The sequence below is a fragment of the Aquarana catesbeiana genome, linkage group LG03 (assembly GCF_042186555.1).
Source record: "Aquarana catesbeiana isolate 2022-GZ linkage group LG03, ASM4218655v1, whole genome shotgun sequence".
NCBI lineage: Eukaryota > Metazoa > Chordata > Amphibia > Anura > Ranidae > Aquarana > Aquarana catesbeiana.
This window is the reverse complement of record NC_133326.1, coordinates 555,457,427-555,479,410: the sequence shown is the minus strand read 5'-3', so window position 1 is coordinate 555,479,410 and position 21,984 is coordinate 555,457,427. Positions and strand designations below refer to the sequence as shown.

Below are 21,984 nucleotides of genomic sequence, written 5' to 3'. Positions count from 1 at the left end.
CAGGAGCCAGCTAACCTATCAGTGTGTCGTTGAAGTGTGGATGGAAACTGAAATACCCAGAGGAAACCCATGCAAGTTCAGGGAGAACATACAAACTCCATGCAGATAGTTTTTTGGAGGGCACTTGAACAAAGGTCTGCAGTGTTTGTCTCAGAGAAGGTTTCCGGCCATTATCTGAAGAGAAAATGACTCATTGGGGTCATTGTGTTTCCTCTGCATTTGATGACATAAAAGGGCAGCCAAAATAGGCGACCACAAAGTCAAACTTCCTTTACTGGTTAGACAAGACAATACCTCAGAATATCATTATTGCCATCATTCTGTGCAAATATGGGACTGTTCAGCCCACTGACCCTGCTACTCACAGGTAATTTGTATTACTGTTATGTATATGCCAGTGTCTGTACTCCCATGGATAGATTCAAGGGCACAGGAAACAGAGGCAGTATAAAACATGTGGCTTCCGCATACCTGTATACTTGCAAATGCACGCAGCTGAAACTTCTGCTTTTAGAACCATAGAAGACTGATGGCAGAAAAGATCAACTGGTACATTGAGTCTGCCCTTTTCTTTACATTTTTGCTTGAGGATAGAAGCATGTTTATCCCAAGCACTCTGCCTTTGGAGTAATTTTTGAATTTTACACATAGTAAAATCTGCATTTTTGGCTATAAATGTATTTAGAACCCTCAAAATAATATTTATTTTTGAAGGCAAAGTCCCTGTAGAATAAAAATTTTGTAGTTGTAGAAACTTCGTCATTACTTTAGACAGCAAAATAATACATGTATTTTAATTTGGGACCAGCAACACAATTTATGGCAATTTTGTGCTACCTGTAAAAAAAAAAAAAAAAGTGTTTTTTTTTTCTATTATGATCATTCTTATTTCTAAAACAATAGTGTTACTTTATATAAAAAAGTTCTATTATTTGTCCCACTTTTAATGACACTAAAATTATGATTCTGGTACAAAGCATTTCAAAGTTATTTTACAAATGAAATAAAGACTTTTTTGTATTTTTTGCATTTTTTTTTAATGGGGAAAAAAATAAACATAATAAAAAAAGTTAAATTGTTACTGGTTGGAAAAATATAAACAAAGAAATCAGAAGAAAAATAATAGCTAAGGCCCCTTTCACACAAGAAGATAGAATTCAGCTTTTAGCTGCAGATAGATGAAGTTATCTACTGCACATGAACTCACACAATGGCCAATTTTCCTATGGCCCCAATCACACACTGCGTTTAGCGACGGTTTCGTTACATGGGGTTTTGTGCGGTTAGAAAAAAATAAATCTGACTGCGTCCAGGACCGATTTAGCGCAGCTATCTGTACATAACTGCAGGTAATCGCAGTGTATTATTTCACCTGCTGATAGATGCGGCAACAAGGAAAGAAAAACAACAGGAGACACATCAGAAATGACAAGAATGTTCCATCGCAGCTAAAAGCAGCCGCATGTAAACGCACGTAAACGTAGCTAATTGCAATGTACTGCAAGTGTCTTCTCATTTCAAAATAACAACACATGCTTTTAACAGCGGCAGAACAGCCACCCGTGTGAAAGGGGCCTAAGGGGGTAAGAAGAGAGTAATTATGACTGATTTGAGCTGACTAAACATTATTAACCCTTTCATGCCTAAGCCTTTTTCTGACATTTGTTGCTTACAAGTTAACCACTTGCCGTCTGCGCTATAGCCGAAAGACGGCTACAGCTCGGACTTAATTTGCCGGGAGGGCGTCCCTAGACATCCTCCCGTGCTTGAGCGGCCTGCGCACCACCTGCAGGGCGTGCGCGGCGCACTCTGTGATCAGCGAGTCTATGAGACTCGCCTGATCACAGATTGTAGTAAGGGGTCGATCCCGACCCCTTACCACGTGATCAGCTGTCAGCCAATGACAGCTGATCATGTGATGTAAACAGAGCCGGTAATCAGCTATTTTTCCTCTTCACGCTGATAGCGTGAGGAGGAAAAAAAAGCCGATCACCGGCGGCTGCGAGAGGGACATCGGTCCCGATCGTGGAGGTATCTACCAGTGCCCACCAGCACCACCTACCAGTGCCCACCAGCACCACCTACCAGTGCCCACAGTACCACCCATCATTTCCCACAGTGCCACCTATCAGTGCCCACAGTGCCATCTATAAATTAATCAGTGCCTCATTACCAGTGCTGCCTATCAATACCACTTACCAGTGCCCATCAGTGCCACCTACCAGTGCCCATCAGTGCCACCAGTGCCCATCAGTGACATCTGTCAGTGCCACCCATCAATGCCACCCATCAGGGCCCATCAGTGCCATCTTATCAGTGCCCATCAGTGTCGTTTTATCTGTGCCTATCAGTGTCACCTTATCTGTGCCTATCAGTGTCGTCTTATCTGTCCCCATCAGTGCAGCCCATGAGTGCAGCCCATCAATGCCCATGAGTGCAGCCTCATCAGCGAATATCAATGAAGGAGAAAAATTACCCGTTTGCAAAATTTTATAACAAACTATGAAACATGGGGTTTTTTTTCAAAAATTTTTTTAATCTTTTTAAAATTTTTTTAATGGTTTAGCAAAAAATAAAAACCCAAATGGTGATTAAATACCATCAAAAGAAAGCTCTATTTGTGTGAAAAAAATGATAAAAATTTTATTTGAGTACAGTATAGTATGACGGCGCAATTGTCATTCAAAGTGTGACAGCGCTGAAAGCTGAAAATTGGTCTGGGCAGGAGGGGGGTTTAAGTGCCCAGTAAGCAAGAGGTTAAAATCCATATTTTTTGCTAGAAAATTACTTAGAACCCCCAAACATTATATACATTATATATATATAATTATATATATAGTTAGCCCAATTTTTTGGTAAATAGATACCCAACATGCCATGCTTTGAAATTGCGCACACTTGTGAAATGGTGACAAACTACGGTACTTAAAAATCTCTATAAGCGATGCTTTAAAAATTTCTACAGGTTACCAGTTTAGAGTTATATAGGAGGTCTTGTGCTACAATTATTGCTATCACTCTACTGATCGCCGCGATACCTCACATGTGTGGTTTGAACACCGTTTACTTTTGCGGGTGCGAATTACATATGCATTCGCTTCTGTGCGCGAGCACGGCGGGACGGGGCAGTTTAATTTTTTTTATTATTTATTTTAGTTTTACACTGTCTCTTTACATTTTTTTTTCTGAGTATTTTTATTGCTATCACAAGCAATGTAAACATCCCTTATGACAGTAATAGGCAGTGACAGGTACTCCTATGGAGGAATCTTGGGTTTATAACAGTGGTGGCTGGTGAAGTTTTAGGATGGGGGTGCCAGACCCCGCCCTTCCTTTTTGACCCCTCCCACTTGGTGAAATGGGCGTGGTTTCAGCGAAAGCGTGGGCGTGGCTCTAAGGTGGAGTGGTTAGCGTCTGAGATGAACGAGGAATGAAAGGAGAGGGAGAGAGGGATGGAGGGATAGCAGGCCCAGATCCTACGCAATAGAAATGTGTATTCTAGAAAGTTTAACAATCAGCAGATAAAGATACTACAAACACCTGGTGTTAGCACTTCAATCGACCCGGGACCATGGTTGTTATGGTGTCAGGATGATTGAACCGCATTATTTCTATTATTAAATTGTAATATAAAATTCAATCATTCAACTCACCATAATGCAGAATCAGTGGGAGCCCTGAGCATGTCCAAATGCAGCGTGTGTCCCATTAAATGCAGCCTGTGTCCAAATGCAGCGTGTATCCCATTAAATGCATCCTGTGTCCAAATGCAGTGTGTGTTCCATTAAATGCAGTGTGTGTCCAAATGCAGCGTGTGTCCCATTAAATGCATCCTGTGTCCAAATGCAGAGTGTGTCCCATTAAATGCATCCTGTGTCCAAATGCAGAGTGTGTCCCATTAACCACTTGACGACCGCCTCACGCCGATGTACGTCGGCAAAGTGGCACGGACAGGCAAAATCACGTACAGGGTACGTGATTTGCCTTCCGCGGGTGGGGGGTCCGATCGGACCCCCCCCCGGTGCCCGAGGCGGTCGTCTTTTGTCCAGCGGCGATCGGTGATGAGGGGGAGACCATCCGTTCGTGGCCCCCCCCTCGCGATCGCCGCCGGCCAATGAAAACACTCCTTTGCTGCTGTATGCTAAACAGCAGCAAAGGAAATGATGTCATCTCCCCTCGGGTCGGTATTTTCCGTTCCGGCCCGAGGAGAGAAGACATCTATGTGAGTGCACCAACACTACACACACAGTAGAACATGCCAGGCACACAAAACACCCCGATCCCCCCCCCGATCGCCCCCCGATCCCCCCCCAATCACCCCCCCCCCTGTCACAAACTGACACCAGCAGTTTTTTTTTTTTTTTTTTTTTTTTTTTTTTCTGATTACTGCATAGTGTCAGTTTGTGACAGTTACAGTGTTGGGACAGTTAGTATTACCCCCCTTTAGGTCTAGGGTACCCCCCTAATAAAGTTTTAACCCCTTGATCACCCCCTGTCACCAGTGTCACTAAGCGATCATTTTTCTGATCGCTGTATTAGTGTCGCTGGTGACGCTAGTTAGTGAGGTAAATATTTAGGTTCGCCGTCAGCGTTTTATAGTGACAGGGACCCCCATATACTACCTAATAAATGTTTTAACCCCTTGATTGCCCCCTAGTTAACCCTTTCACCACTGATCACCGTATAACCGTTACGGATGACGCTGGTTAGTTCGTTTATTTTTTATAGTGTCAGGGCACCCGCCGTTTATTACCAAATAAAGGTTTAGCCCCCCGATCGCCCGGCGGTGATATGCGTCGCCCCAGGCAGCGTCAGATTAGCGCCAGTACCGCTAACACCCACGCACGCAGCATACGCCTCCCTTAGTGGTATAGTATCTGAACGGATCAATATCTGATCCGATCAGATCTATACTAGCGTCCCCAGCAGTTTAGGGTTCCCAAAAACGCAGTGTTAGCGGGATCAGCCCAGATACCTGCTAGCACCTGCGTTTTGCCCCTCCGCCCAGCCCACCCAAGTGCAGTATCGATCGATCACTGTCACTTACAAAACACTAAACGCATAACTGCAGCGTTCGCAGAGTCAGGCCTGATCCCTGCGATCGCTAACAGTTTTTTTGGTAGCATTTTGGTGAACTGGCAAGCACCAGCCCCAGGCGTCAGGTTAGCGCCAGTACCGCTAACACCCACGCACGCAGCATACGCCTCCCTTAGTGGTATAGTATCTGAACGGATCAATATCTGATCCGATCAGATCTATACTAGCGTCCCCAGCAGTTTAGGGTTCCCAAAAACGCAGTGTTAGCGGAATCAGCCCAGATACCTGCTAGCACCTGCGTTTTGCCCCTCCGCCCGGCCCAGCCCAGCCCACCCAAGTGCAGTATCGATCGATCACTGACACTTACAAAACACTAAACGCATAACTGCAGCGTTCGCAGAGTCAGGCCTGATCCCTGCGATCGCTAACAGTTTTTTTTGTAGCGTTTTGGTGAACTGGCAAGCACCAGCCCCAGGCAGCGTCAGATTAGCGCCAGTACCGCTAACACCCACGCACGCACCGTACACCTCCCTTAGTGGTATAGTATCTGATCGCATCAATATCTGATCCGATCAGATCTATACTAGCGTCACCAGCAGTTTAGGGTTCCCAAAAACGCAGTGTTAGCGGGATCAGCCCAGATACCTGCTAGCACCTGCGTTTTGCCCCTCCGCCCGGCCCAGCCCAGCCCACCCAAGTGCAGTATCGATCGATCACTGACACTTACAAAACACTAAACGCATAACTGCAGCGTTCGCAGAGTCAGGCCTGATCCCTGCGATCGCTAACGTTTTTTGGTAGCGTTTTGGTGAACTGGCAAGCGCCAGCGGCCTAGTACACCCCGGTCGTAGTCAAACCAGCACTGCAGTAACACGTGGTGACGTGGCGAGTCCCATAAGTGCAGTTGAAGCTGGTGAGGTGGCAAGCACAAGTAGTGTCCCGCTGCCACCAAAAAGACAAACACAGGCCCGTCCTGCCCATAGTGCCCTTCCTGCTGCATTCGCCAATCCTAATTGGGAACCCACCGCTTCTGCAGCGCCCGTACTTCCCCCATTCACATCCCCAACCAAATGCAGTCGGCTGCATGAGAGGCATTTTTATGTCCTCCCGAGTACCCCTACCCAACGAACCCCCCCAAAAAAGATGTCGTGTCTGCAGCAAGCGCGGATATAGGCGTGACACCCGCTATTATTGTCCCTCCTGTCCTGACAATCCTGGTCTTTGCATTGGTGAATGTTTTGAACGCTACCATGCACTAGTTGAGTATTAGCATAGGGTACAGCATTGCACAGACTAGGCACACTTTCACAGGGTCTCCCAAGATGCCATCGCATTTTGAGAGACCCGAACCTGGAACCGGTTACCGTTATAAAAGTTAGTTACAAAAAAAGTGTAAAAAAAAAAAAAAATATGAAATAAAAAAAAATAGTTGTTGTTTTATTGTTCTCTCTCTCTCTATTCTCTCTCTCTATTGTTCTGCTCTTTTTTACTGTATTCTATTCTGCAATGTTTTATTGTTATTGTTATTGTTATTATGTTTTATCATGTTTGTTTTTCAGGTGTGTAATTATTTACACTTTACTGTGCTTTATTGTTAACCATTGTTAACCATTTTTTTGTCTTCAGGTACGCCATTCACGACTTTGAGTGGTTATACCAGAATGATGCCTGCAGGTTTAGGTATCATCTTGGTATCATTCTTTTCAGCCAGCGGTCGGCTTTCATGTAAAAGCAATCCTAGCGGCTAATTAGCCTCTAGACTGCTTTTACAAGCCGTGGGAGGGAATGCCCCCCCCCCCCCACCGTCTTCCGTGTTTTTCTCTGGCTCTCCTGTCTCAACAGGGAACCTGAGAATGCAGCCGGTGATTCAGCCAGCTGACCATAGAGCTGATCAGAGACCAGAGTGGCTCCAAACATCTCTATGGCCTAAGAAACCGGAAGCTACGAGTATTTCATGACTTAGATTTCGCCGGATGTAAATAGCGCCATTGGGAAATTGGGGAAGCATTTTATCACACCGATCTTGGTGTGGTCAGATGCTTTGAGGGCAGAGGAGAGATCTAGGGTCTAATAGACCACAATTTTTTCAAAAAAGAGTACCTGTCACTACCTATTGCTATCATAGGGGATATTTACATTCCCCGAGATAACAATAAAAATGATTAAAAAAAAAAATATGAAAGGAACAGTTTAAAAGTAAGATTAAAAAAGCAAAAAAATAATAAAGAAAAAAAAAAAAAAAAAAAAAAACACCCCTGTCGCCCCCTGCTCTCGCGCTAAGGCGAACGCAAGCGGCGGTCTGTCGTCAAACATAAACAGCAATTGCACCATGCATGTGAGGTATCACCGCGAAGGCCAGATCGAGTGCAGTAATTTTTCCAGTAGACCTCCTCTGTAAATCTAAAGTGGTAACCTGTAAAGGCTTTTGAAGGCTTTTAAACATGTATTTATTTTGTTGCCACTGCACGTTTGTGCGCAATTTTAAAGCATGTCATGTTTGGTATCCATGTACTCGGCCTAAGATCATCTTTTTTATTTCATCAAACATTTGGGCAATATAGCGTGTTTTAGTGCATTAAAATTAAAAAAAGTGTGTTTTTTCCCCAAAAAATGCGTTTGAAAAATCGCTGCGCAATTACTGTGTGAAAAAAAAAAATGAAACACCCACCATTTTAATCTGTAGGGCATTTGCTTTAAAAAAAAATATAATGTTTGGGGGTTCAAAGTAATTTTTTTGCAAAAAAAAAAAACTTTTTCATGTAAACAATAAGTGTCAGAAAGGGCTTTGTCTTCAAGTGGTTAGAAGAGTGGGTGATGTGTGACATAAGCTTCTAAATGTTGTGCATAAAATGCCAGGACAGTTCAAAACCCCCCCAAATGACCCCATTTTGGAAAGTAGACACCCCAAGCTATTTGCTGAGAGGCATGTCGAGTCCATGGAATATTTTATATTGCGACACAAGTTGCGGGAAAGAGACAAATTTTTTTTTTTTTTTTTTTTTTTTTTGCACAAAGTTGTCACTAAATGATATATTGCTCAAACATGCCATGGAAATATGTGAAATTACACCCCAAAATACATTCTGCTGCTTCTCCTGAGTACGGGGATACCACATGTGTGAGACTTTTTGGGAGCCTAGCCGCGTACGGGACCCCGAAAACCAAGCACCGCCTTCAGGCTTTCTAAGGGCGTGAATTTTTGATTTCACTCTTCACTGCCTATCACAGTTTCGGAGGCCATGGAATGCCCAGGTGGCACAAAACCCCCCCAAATGACCCCATTTTGGAAAGTAGACACCCCAAGCTATTTGCTGAGAGGTATAGTGAGTATTTTGCAGACCTCACTTTTTGTCACAAAGTTTTGAAAATTGAAAAAAGAAAAAAAAAAAATGTTTTTTCTTGTCTTTCTTCATTTTCAAAAACAAATGAGAGCTGCAAAATATTCACCATGCCTTTCAGCAAATAGCTTGGGGTGTCTACTTTCCAAAATGGGGTCATTTGGGGGGGTTTTGTGCCACCTGGGCATTCCATGGCCTCCGAAACTGTGATAGGCAGTAAAGAGTGAAATCAAAAATTTTCACCCTTAGAAATCCTGAAGGCAGTGATTGGTTTTCGGGGCCCCGTACGCGGCTAGGCTCCCAAAAAGTCCCACACATGTGGTATCCCCATACTCAGGAGAAGCAGCTAAATGTATTTTGGGGTGCAATTCCACATATGCCCATGGCCTGTGTGAGCAATATATCATTTAGTGACAACTTTATGAAAAAAAAAAAAAAAAAAAAAAAAGTGTCACTTTCCCGCAACTTGTGTCAAAATATAAAATATTCCATGGACTCAATATGCCTCTCAGCAAATAGCTTGGGGTGTCTACTTTCCAAAATGGGGTCATTTTGGGGGGTTTTGTGCCACCTGGGCATTCCATGGCCTCCGAAACTGTGATAGGCAGTGAAGAGTGAAAGCAAAAATTTACACCCTTAGAAATCCTGAAGGCGGTGATTGGTTTTCGGGGCCCCGTACGCGGCTAGGCTCCCAAAAAGTCCCACACATGTGGTATCCCCATACTCAGGAGAAGCAGCTAAATGTATTTTGGGGTGCAATTCCACATAGGCCCATGGCCTGTGTGAGCAATATATCATTTAGTGACGACTTTTTGTAAATATTTTTTTTTTTTTTTTTTTTTGTCATTTTTCAATCACTTGGGACAAAAAAAATAAATATTCAATGGGTTCAACATGCCTCTCAGCAATTTCCTTGGGGTGTCTACTTTCCAAAATGGGGTCATTTGGGGGGGTTTTGTACTGCCCTGCCATTTTAGCACCTCAAGAAATGACATAGGCAGTCATAAACTAAAAGCTGTGTAAATGCCAGAAAATGTACCCTAGTTTGTAGACGCTATAACTTTTGCGCAAACCAATAAATATACGCTTATTGACATTTTTTTTACCAAAGACATGTGGCCGAATACATTTTGGCCTAAATGTATGACTAAAATTTAGTTTATTGGATTTTTTTTATAACAAAAAGTAGAAAATATCATTTTTTTTCAAAATTTTCGGTCTTTTTCCGTTTATAGCGCAAAAAATAAAAACCGCAGAGGTGATCAAATACCATCAAAAGAAAGCTCTATTTGTGGGAAGAAAAGGACGCAAATTTCGTTTGGGTACAGCATTGCATGACCGCGCAATTAGCAGTTAAAGCGACGCAGTGCCAAATTGGAAAAAGACCTCTGGTCCTTAGGCAGCATAATGGTCCGGGGCTCAAGTGGTTAAATGCAGCCTGTGTCCCATTAAATGCAGCCTGTGTCCAAATGCAGAATGTGTCCCATTAAATGCAGTGTGTGTCCAAATGCAGCCTGTGTCCAAATGCAGAGTGTGTCCCTGGGCAGTCACTAAGTGTCCACTTTGTCAGGTCACAGGGAGATGATTTAGTAAAGTTTTAGAACATTATTATCAGAAAACTCAGAGTACGGAACATGGCGCGCTCTCTCACCTTCCTGCATATCCGCTCATGCCGAAGAACCGAGCTGCCGACGTCACTTCCGGCTTTCGTCTGTTTCACGATACCCGGAAGTGACCTCGAGATTTGAACAACAATGCTCCAGCAATCACTGTGATTCTACGGGCGGAAGCTACTCTGTGTTTTGTATTGCGCGCAAGGCGGGTTAATAGGCCGCAAATGAAGCGCCATGTCCGCAATCTCATGATTACATAGACGTGGCGCTTCCCATAGTGCAGTGCATTCGGCGCCCGAACACAGTGCACTATGTTAAAGGATTTTTTTTTTTTAATCTCTTAAAGGGGCCGTTTTAAATTTTCTTTTCAATTTTTTTGTGACTACAGGAGGGGGGGGCGGCGCCCGGGCGCCCCCTATGGACGGGCCACCACTGGTTTATAAGACCTTAAATCCCTCCTTTGTCTCCCAAATTTGGCTGGTTTGAATACTGTAGTCTTTTTTAAATTTGGCGCCTTTAAGTCTTTAGTAAACTGGAAGTAATATCATGACATCGCTTCAGGGTTACTAGATCCGAGACCGGATCGGATGTGTCGGGTGGTTGCTCGGGCCTCTCGGTGGGACGGGAGTGCCCAGGAGAGCTGTGGAAGACCACATCGGTTGTTAATTATAAGTAAGCCGACCATTTTCTCTAAAACACAGTACTGAGTACAAGTATTTAACAGAAAAAAAAGTGTTTTCTTTAATGAACCTGCAAAGCATTGCAACCATAAGTGAATAGCGAATGCCAGGCTACAGCAGACTGTTGTCAATGGATAGTCAATGGACTATGAATGCAGTGATTACCATACGTGTTTTATGCCATAGTGGCAGTTGAGACTTGTAGTTTATTTTTTTAACAGATCTCACAGATTTCAAGTCTGACAGCTGCTATGGTTCAGAAGAATCTCTGCACACTGTCAAAGGGGGGTCCTCTTGCATGGTTTGATATGTTCTAAGTGTATCTTATGTTTTATACTGAGGATTTTTATCATATTTTTTTCTCATATGTTGATGTAAGTAATTGTCAGATTATGTTACTGGTCAATTACGGGATTGTATGGTTTGAGATCTGAGGTTTTACTGAGGGAGAGAGAGAGCGCGCTGATTGTAGCGATATTGAGGGGTCCTCGTGGCACCTAAATATGGGTGTAATATGTAACATGGTCTTAAGAATGAAATTAGCTTTTATAACATGCTGGCAGGTTAGCTTTCTCCTGTCTAAAAGGGCCCTGGTATGTATGTTCATGTATGTATGTGTATCAGATAGGAACCTTAGATTGTAAATAACATGAAGGAGGGGACTGATGTTGGCGCTATATAGTATACATACCTGTAATAAATAAATAAATCTTCAGGTGTTTGCTCTTAGGCAGCACTTGTACGTCAAAGCTTTAAAATATAGTGCAAGCTCACATTAATTTTGATATCATAATGGTTTTCTTCTGCTTCCTATGTATTCTGACTAGAGGTCTCTTCTCTGTCTCTACAGGTTTATTATGGTTATGCGTTCTTGTTTTTACATCAGCAGAGGATACCGTGACCATACCATGCTCTTACACAGTTCATCAATACCAATATTCTGTGTGCTGGGGCAGGGGGTCCTGTCCAAGCTTTTCCTGTAACAATTTGATCTTCAAGACTGGAGACAAAGAAACCTGGAGGAAAGCAGATAAATACCAGCTGATGGGTGACATAGAGAAGGGAGACGTGTCACTGACCATCTCTGGTGTGACCATGGAGGACGCTGGAACGTACTGCTGCCGTGTGGAAATCCCAGGATGGTTCAACGACCTGAAGAGTAACATAGATTTGGAGATACAAGAGGGTGAGCCCTGACTTCATGTTTAAAAGAGAAACTATAAAGGCAGGGTGGTAATGTCACAATCTTCACCTCGTCCATTAACAAAATGCCTTGCATTCATGGAAAAAGATACAAGGTGTTCTGTGAATGGCTCTGCGCAGCGCAATTGACTCCCTTTGTTAACAATGTGGCAGGATAGCCACTTGGCATGGGATCTGTAAGACCAATCACTGTAGTAGTGGAAGTGATTCTCTGCATCCTTAACGGCTCCCACAGTTATGACATATGAATACTGATATTGATCCAAGCTGGACCAATGTAACTATATGATAAAATCCATACCTTTATATGCAATTTTAAAGGCTAAGTTCCTCTTTGTGAAAAAAAATAAATGCAAATATTTTTCACAAAAAAAGTAAAGTACTACTGCCACAGTGGAAGATTGTAGTTTTCTCATGGGACAGCAGGCGGGAAATATTGTCTAACACTTAATTAATAAGTAAATAACAACCAGCAGACAAGCTTTGGATAAAAAAGGCCGCGGTTGTTTATTATTGGTTTCAAACGTTTCTTGTAAATAAAATTAACTCATACTTTCAAATATCATAAATAAGCTTTAAGCTAACCTAGCCACTACGGCTCAGGCTGCAAAACACAAATCCCAACTTTTAATAAAATAAAAACTTTATTCAACAAGAAACATATCAATACTCGTCCCCCTTTGTTTAAATGTTTTTTTTTTTTTAAACAAAGGTGACCCTACCACATAACAACAGCCGCGACAATAAAATAATAAAAAGGGGGGGGGAGAGAACACCACAGCTCCTCTTCTGAGGCGAATGAGCCCGCTAGCTACGGAACCCCTTTTTATTCCCTAACTAGCCTAACTCCATCCAGTTCAAACCAGATTTTCCCGGGCTTTTACCTATGACTCATGAGAGGTCACCTGTACCCCTCTCTGAGCCATGTGAGCCACCTGTGTTTCCCCTGAGAGCAGCAGGCTCCCAGGGGGAACTTGAAACTGCCATTCCCGCCACTCTCCCATGAGGAAAAGGGGTGGCAAGAAACTGCCTTCCCCCTTTTCCTGTCATGGGACAGCAGGCGGGAAATATTGTCTAACACTTAATTAATAAGTAAATAAAAACCAGCAGACAAGCTTTGGATAAAAAAGGCCGCGGTTGTTTATTATTGGTTTCAAACGTTTCTTGTAAATAAATTAACTCATACTTTCAAATATCATAAATAAGCTTTAAGCTAACCTAGCCACTACGGCTCAGGCTGCAAAACACAAATCCCAAAAGGCAGGTGGACCTAAGAACACCTGACCACAAAACCCCAACCCGCGGCCATCTCCACACAGGTGCTCAAGTCTGCGTTAACAATGTCCAAACCTATTTCAGATAAATGCACTCTGTCTGACCTATAAAGACTTTTGATACCACCCTCCAGTTCCGTGTGCCTAAAAGATAAAATGCCTAGGTTTGACAGGAGTTTTGACACTGCCCTATTAATCCTTTTTCTGATTTTTTTAAAGGGGCGCCCAGAGGGAGGAGAAAGCTACTCCCATCTTTGCACAATCTCCGAAAAAATTACCCTAGTGTTGGGAAAAGTTAATTGAATTGTTTGCAAGTCGTCCCTAATTTGAAATATAATATCCAACGTTTTTCTTTTGCCAATATCATTTCCCCCAAGATGTATGATTAAAACATCTGGTGGGGGAAAATGAAGAAGAAGTTGCGACATCACTAAATTTAAATCAGACCATAACATACCTCTTTTTACACTCCAAAAAACCCTAAATTTATTTAAATCCAATCCTAGATTAACACTATAAATTCTGTTCTGCGCTCTGCGCTGTGCCCAGTAGATGAATGAATGTCCAAAAATCCAAACAATGCAGATTTTACCTGAAATGAATCAACAATTTTTTGTTAGGGCGAATATATAACAAATATCTATCCGATTTCCATCTACCAAGCTTTTTTATTGAGTTAACATCTAGTCCTAATCTTGCAGCTTCAGTAGCAGCTCCAATCCTAAATGAAGGAGACGTGAGCTGATCCTGATCTAAATTCAAAACTTTTAAACATTTCTTTAAAACACCTATGAACTGATATTTAGTAAGGGGTAAACCCGATTCATGTATGAAATTTTTTTTTTTACCACCTGCAGGCCTAACCAAAGCATATTGGTTAACTAAGTAAACTGGACAAATGTGCCAACTCACGCAATTCTCTAACTGTATCCAAGAACCCCTGCCCAATTGGTCCGTTTTCGATTTATTGATCAATATCCTAAGTGAATTTTTAAAAATAAGAATATCTGAAGTTTGTATAGAGACCAGCTCAGACACTCTAAGCGCGGCAAAAAATATGATTGAAAAAACAGCTTGAAATAACTTTGATTCAAATGCTGAAAAACAAACTTTTCCCGTAACTGAGCAAAGTTCGCTCAAGACTTTCGGGGTAATCGGTTTGCGTGAATCACTCCTAAAATTGTCTCTCTTATAACCTTTTAAAGCCTGCTTAACCAAAAAATATTGCATGCATGATGGCATATTATTAACTTTCAAGAAAAAAGAAATACCAGATAAGGTCTTTTGCACATAAGACCAAGAGTAATGTTGGGCAAATAGGAAACTAAGAAATTGTAATATTAAACTTTCGGAAAAAGAACCCATCGGTTCATGAATCAAATTTAAAAATTTTAAATAAAGAAACCAGGCCGATTGATACCCAGCCCAAGTTGAAGGTGCTACTGAATTAATGATGTAATCAGATATGGGCCTCAAACCAGGTCCCATAAATTGGGTGGACATGACAGTCCCACTCGGTCCGCCTCCGGGAATAACTGGAAGAAACGATCCATCTGTAGGCGAGATAATGCATCTGCCAAAACATTGTCCTTACCTGGTACGTGAACAGCTTTCATCCAAATGTTAAGGCTTAAACATTTAAAAATCATATGCCTTAAAAGAATGATGACTGGAGGAGATTTTGATGTTAAGCAGTTGATGGCATACATAACTCCTTTATTATCTGTTCTTATCAAAATCCTCTTATTTCTGAAAAAAGATCCCCAAATTTCGATGGCTACAATAATGGGAAATAATTCCAATAGAAATATGTTTTTTAAATATCCTTTTATTTACCAAGTTGGATTCCAATGTCCCGCGCACCAATGGTTCCGCCAAATAGCAGCAAAACCAACAGATCCTGCGGCATCCGTAAATAGCAAGAAATTTTTATCCAAAATGAATTCCTCCTGCCACATAGCTCTACCATTGAAGTGATAAAGGAACTGCAGCCAAACTATTAGGTCTTCTTTCATATCATGAGATAACCGGATATGGGAAAATGGTGATTTCAAACCAGAGATTGAAATATAAAGTCTTCTGGAAAAAATTTTCCCCACCGGCATAATTCTTGTAGCAAATGCTAACAGACCTAAAATAGACTGCATCTCCTTTAACCACTTACCAACCGGCCCATAGCCGAATGACGGCTGCAGGGCGGTTGGATAACTCTGGGAGGACGTACTATGACGTCCTCCCGGAGAAACGGTCCCGCGCGCACACGGGAACATCCGTGTTCGCCGGGTCCACGGGACCCGGCGCAACACGGATCGCGGTAAAGGGCCAATGACAGCGGCCCTTTACCATGTGATCTCTCCGTCCAATGACGGAGCGATCACAAATGTCAACAAAGGCTGTGCTGCAGGGTCAGCACAAGTTCATCGCTCTCCTCTCCTCACACCGATGCAGCTTGAGAGGAGAGGAGAGCTTCACAGTGCCGAACAGTGAGTTTTTTTTTATTACCAGTGCCCAGCAGTGCCACAGCAGTGCCCCAACAGTGCCACAACAGTGTCATCTGTGCCACAAGTGCCATCTGTGCCACATCTGTGCCACCTGTGCCACATCTGTGCCATCTGTACCCTCTGTGCCACCTCTGTGCCACCTCTGTGCCACCAGAGCCACACCAGTGCACACCAGTGCCCACCAGTGCCCCACCAGTGCCACACCAGTGCCCATCAGTGCCACCTGTGCCCATCAGTGCCACCTGTGCTCATCTGCGCCACTGCAGTACCACATCAGTGTCACCAGTGCCCACCAGTGCCGCCTGTGCCCACCAGTGCTGCCTGTGCCCACCAGTGCCGCCTGTGCCCACTAGTGCCGCCTGAGCCCACCAGTGCCACCTCTGTGCCACTACGGTGCACACCAGTGCAACCAGAGCCACACCAGTGCCACTACAGTGCACACCAGTGCCACCTGTGCCCAACCAGTGCCACCTGTGCCCATCAGTGCCACCTGTGCCCATCAGTGCCACCTGTGCCCATCAGTGCCGCCTGTGCCACATCAGTGCCGCCTGTGCCACATCAGTGCCGCCAGTGCCACATCAGTGCCGCCTGTGCCCACCAGTGCCACCTGTGCCCACCAGTGCCACCAGAGCCACCTCTGTGCCCACCAGAGCCACACCAGTGCAGCCAGAGCAACACCAGTGCAGCCAGAGCCACACCAGTGCCACCTGTGCCCATCAGAGCCACCTGTGCCCATCAGAGCCACCTGTGCCCACCAGAGCCACCTCTGTGCCCACCAGAGCCACCTCTGTGCCCACCAGAGCCACACCAGTGCAGCCAGAGCCACACCAGTGCAGCCAGAGCCACACCAGTGCAGCCAGAGCCCATCAGTGCTCATTTGCGCCACATCAACCTCACCAGCTACCAGTATGGCAAAACAATTATTTACGACCGAGGAGGCCTACCAGCGTCTCAGCATGACCGATGAGAGCAGCGGGGAGCTCTCGGAGTCTCTGTCCGATTCGGATTCGGCCTATGAACCCGTGACAAGCAGCGGGTCCGATACAGAATCAGAAGAGGAACGTGTGCCCGTGAAAAGAAGGCGTTCTGGCGTGGAGCAGCAGCCTACTACCACCTCGAGAGCAGTGCCGTCCACCTCCAGGGCAATGCCGTCCACCTCCAGGGCAGCGCCGTCCACCTCCAGGGCAGCGCCGTCCACCTCCAGCGCAGTGCCGTCCACCTCCAGCGAAGAGCCACTGCAACAAAGGCCAGGCACCAGTAGGGTGTCATCTCAGCCCCAAAGGGATAGAGGCCATGCCAGCCTACCCTATGCCCTTCAAAACCCCCTGTGGCTTCCCCCTAATTCCGGAGCAGCAAATATCCCCCCTTTTACCGCCCAGCCAGGTGTCCAGGTGAACACCGATAATTTTGTCATGCTCGATTTTTTTAATTTGATTTTCACCGAAGACTTTCTATCATCCATTGTGGCCCAGTGCAACCTTTACGCACAGCAGTACATCGTAAGCAACCCTGGCTCTAGTTATGCCCGTCCCTTTGAGTGGAGAGAGCTTACCATAGCAGAATTTAAAATTTTCTTAGGCCTAACTTTTACAATGGGTCTCACAAAAAAAAACGAAATGTACTCATATTGGTCAACTAACCCCGTCCACCACATGCCACTCTTCTCTTCAAAAATGCCAAGATCAAGATACCTTATGATTTTGCGCTTCCTTCACTATAATGACAACACCCAGTGCCCTCCCCGAAATGACCCAGCATTTGACAAATTATTCAAACTTCGGCCACTCCTAAATTATTTCTCAGAAAAATGTCCCCAGCTATATACCCCCGACCAGAATATTTCTGTTGATGAGTCCCTTGTAAAATTTACAGGCAGGCTTGGCATCAAACAGTTTATCCCCAGCAAAAGGGCCCGATATGGGGTTAAAATGTATAAACTTTGCGACCGAGCCACGGGGTACATTTACGCCTTCCTGGTGTACGAAGGCAAGGACACCCAACTGCATCCCCCTGAATGTCCAGAATATATTGGAACCAGCGGCAAAGTTGTCTGGGAGCTTGTTTATCCACTGCTTGGAAAGGGGTACCACCTTTATGTGGATAATTTTTATACTAGCTTGCCCCTCTTCCGCAATCTTCACCGGAGGGACACCCCAGCATGTGGTACTGTAAGAACCAATAGAAAAGGCTTCCCGCAAAAATTGGTCAATGAAAGGCTACGCCGAGGGGATACGGTGGCTTTGCGGAACCAGGAGCTATTGGCTGTCAAGTGGAGGGACAGACGAAACGTCCACATGCTGACGACAATCCACAATGACACCTACGTGGAAGTCCCAAGAAGAAACGGCCCAATCCAGAAACCTGCTTGTATTTATGATTACAATTTATTTATGGGGGGAGTGGACTTCAACGATCAGATGATTGAACCCTACCTTCCCACAAGAAAATCCCGTCACTGGTATAAAAAAGTGTCCATTTATTTTTTCAGTTTGGCCATGTACAACACTTACGTAATTTACCAAGAATCTACTGAGACCCCCGTATCCTATCTGCAATACCAGGAACAAGTAATCTCCTCCCTTTTGTACCCTGAAAGCCCACCAGAAAATATTCGCTCTGATTCCGTGAGCAGACTCCACGAACGCCACTTTCCTGACAAAATCCCCCCCCGTGAAACAGGCCACAGACGTCAGAAAAAATGCCGGGTGTGCTCCAGAAGAGGAATTAGAAGAGACACCACGTATTATTGTCCCGATTGTCCTTCCCAACCAGGCCTCTGTATAAGTGAATGTTTCCGCCGTTACCATACTTCTCTACAATATTAGGGAAGTATGGTAAACGTAATTCTCATTTCCTGTAATTTTCCTCCACACCCCTTATGCCACTGCACTGAACCTGATTTACCTCAGCCTTCTCCGGAATCGACCCTGGCCTGTTATACGACCAAGCTTCTGCCTAACACTAAAACTGTACCTACCTCTGCCTTCTCCGGAACTGACCCTGGCCTGTTATACAACCAAGCTTCTGCCTAACGATAAACATACCTCTGCCTTCTCCGGAACTGACCCTGGCCTGTTATACGACCAAGCTTATGCCTAACGCTGATTTGTACCTACCTCTGCCTGCTCTGGAACTGACCCTGGACTGTTTGACCACGTTTTTTGCCTGCTTCTTGGACGTTTCTTGTAAATAAAATTAACTCATACTTTCAAATATCATAAATAAGCTTTAAGCTAACCTAGCCACTACGGCTCAGGCTGCAAAACACAAATCCCAACTTTTAATAAACTAAAAACTTTATTCAACAAGAAACATATCAATACTCGTCCCCCTTTGTTTAAATGTTTTTTTTTTTTTTTTTTAAACAAAGGTGACCCTACCACATAACAACAGCCGCGACAATAAAATAATAAAAAGGGGGGGGAGAGAACACCACAGCTCCTCTTCTGAGGCGAATGAGCCCGCTAGCTACGGAACCCCTTTTTATTCCCTAACTAGCCTAACTCCATCCAGTTCAAACCAGATTTTCCCGGGCTTTTACCTATGACTCATGAGAGGTCACCTGTACCCCTCTCTGAGCCATGTGAGCCACCTGTGTTTCCCCTGAGAGCAGCAGGCTCCCAGGGGGAACTTGAAACTGCCATTCCCGCCGCTCTCCCATGAGGAAAAGGGGTGGCAAGAAACTGCCTTCCCCCTTTTCCTGTCATGGGACAGCAGGCGGGAAATATTGTCTAACACTTAATTAATAAGTAAATAAAAACCAGCAGACAAGCTTTGGATAAAAAAGGCCGCGGTTGTTTATTATTGGTTTCAAACGTTTCTTGTAAATAAATTAACTCATACTTTCAAATATCATAAATAAGCTTTAAGCTAACCTAGCCACTACGGCTCAGGCTGCAAAACACAAATCCCAAAAGGCAGGTGGACCTAAGAACACCTGACCACAAAACCCCAACCCGCGGCCATCTCCACACAGGTGCTCAAGTCTGCGTTAACAATGTCCAAACCTATTTCAGATAAATGCACTCTGTCTGACCTATAAAGACTTTTGATACCACCCTCCAGTTCCGTGTGCCTAAAAGATAAAATGCCTAGGTTTGACAGGAGTTTTGACACTGCCCTATTAATCCTTTTTCTGATTTTTTTAAAGGGGCGCCCAGAGGGAGGAGAAAGCTACTCCCATCTTTGCACAATCTCCGAAAAAATTACCCTAGTGTTGGGAAAAGTTAATTGAATTGTTTGCAAGTCGTCCCTAATTTGAAATATAATATCCAACGTTTTTCTTTTGCCAATATCATTTCCCCCAAGATGTATGATTAAAACATCTGGTGGGGGAAAATGAAGAAGAAGTTGCGACATCACTAAATTTAAATCAGACCATAACATACCTATTTTTACACTCCAAAAAACCCTAAATTTATTTAAATCCAATCCTAGATTAACACTATAAATTCTGTTCTGCGCTCTGCGCTGTGCCCAGTAGATGAATGAATGTCCAAAAATCCAAACAATGCAGATTTTACCTGAAATGAATCAACAATTTTTTGTTAGGGCGAATATATAACAAATATCTATCCGATTTCCATCTACCAAGCTTTTTTATTGAGTTAACATCTAGTCCTAATCTTGCAGCTTCAGTAGCAGCTCCAATCCTAAATGAAGGAGACGTGAGCTGATCCTGATCTAAATTCAAAACTTTTAAACATTTCTTTAAAACACCTATGAACTGATATTTAGTAAGGGGTAAACCCGATTCATGTATGAAATTTTTTTTTTTTACCACCTGCAGGCCTAACCAAAGCATATTGGTTAACTAAGTAAACTGGACAAATGTGCCAACTCACGCAATTCTCTAACTGTATCCAAGAACCCCTGCCCAATTGGTCCGTTTTCGATTTATTGATCAATATCCTAAGTGAATTTTTAAAAATAAGAATATCTGAAGTTTGTATAGAGACCAGCTCAGACACTCTAAGCGCGGCAAAAAATATGATTGAAAAAACAGCTTGAAATAACTTTGATTCAAATGCTGAAAAACAAACTTTTCCCGTAACTGAGCAAAGTTCGCTCAAGACTTTCGGGGTAATCGGTTTGCGTGAATCACTCCTAAAATTGTCTCTCTTATAACCTTTTAAAGCCTGCTTAACCAAAAAATATTGCATGCATGATGGCATATTATTAACTTTCAAGAAAAAAGAAATACCAGATAAGGTCTTTTGCACATAAGACCAAGAGTAATGTTGGGCAAATAGGAAACTAAGAAATTGTAATATTAAACTTTCGGAAAAAGAACCCATCGGTTCATGAATCAAATTTAAAAATTTTAAATAAAGAAACCAGGCCGATTGATACCCAGCCCAAGTTGAAGGTGCTACTGAATTAATGATGTAATCAGATATGGGCCTCAAACCAGGTCCCATAAATTGGGTGGACATGACAGTCCCACTCGGTCCGCCTCCGGGAATAACTGGAAGAAACGATCCATCTGTAGGCGAGATAATGCATCTGCCAAAACATTGTCCTTACCTGGTACGTGAACAGCTTTCATCCAAATGTTAAGGCTTAAACATTTAAAAATCATATGCCTTAAAAGAATGATGACTGGAGGAGATTTTGATGTTAAGCAGTTGATGGCATACATAACTCCTTTATTATCTGTTCTTATCAAAATCCTCTTATTTCTGAAAAAAGATCCCCAAATTTCGATGGCTACAATAATGGGAAATAATTCCAATAGAAATATGTTTTTTAAATATCCTTTTATTTACCAAGTTGGATTCCAATGTCCCGCACACCAATGGTTCCGCCAAATAGCAGCAAAACCAACAGATCCTGCGGCATCCGTAAATAGCAAGAAATTTTTATCTAAAATGAATTCCTCCTGCCACATAGCTCTACCATTGAAGTGATAAAGGAACTGCAGCCAAACTATTAGGTCTTCTTTCATATCATGAGATAACCGGATATGGGAAAATGGTGATTTCAAACCAGAGATTGAAATATAAAGTCTTCTGGAAAAAATTTTCCCCACCGGCATAATTCTTGTAGCAAATGCTAACAGACCTAAAATAGACTGCATCTCCTTTAACCACTTACCAACCGGCCCATAGCCGAATGACGGCTGCAGGGCGGTTGGATAACTCTGGGAGGACGTACTATGACGTCCTCCCGGAGAAACGGTCCCGCGCGCCCCCCCGGGCGCGCACACGGGAACATCCGTGTTCGCCAGGTCCACGGGACCCGGCGCAACACGGATCGCGGTAAAGGGCCAATGACAGCGGCCCTTTACCATGTGATCTCTCCGTCCAATGACGGAGCGATCACAAATGTCAACAAAG

General features: G+C 43.7%; 1 protein-coding gene across 2 annotated transcripts in view; it reads left to right on the top strand.

Moving 5' to 3' along the window:
• The first annotated feature begins 247 nt into the window (after positions 1-247).
• The window catches only part of LOC141134641 (T-cell immunoglobulin and mucin domain-containing protein 2-like), a 77,083-nt gene continuing 55,346 nt past the window's right edge, over positions 248-21,984 (top strand). For both annotated transcript variants that reach the window (XM_073624091.1, XM_073624090.1), the window contains exons 1-2: positions 248-367; positions 11,519-11,854. In XM_073624091.1, coding sequence (XP_073480192.1) covers positions 331-367; positions 11,519-11,854 — 373 coding nt within the window. In that variant the 5' untranslated portion in view covers positions 248-330. The remainder of the gene's footprint in view (positions 368-11,518; positions 11,855-21,984) is intronic.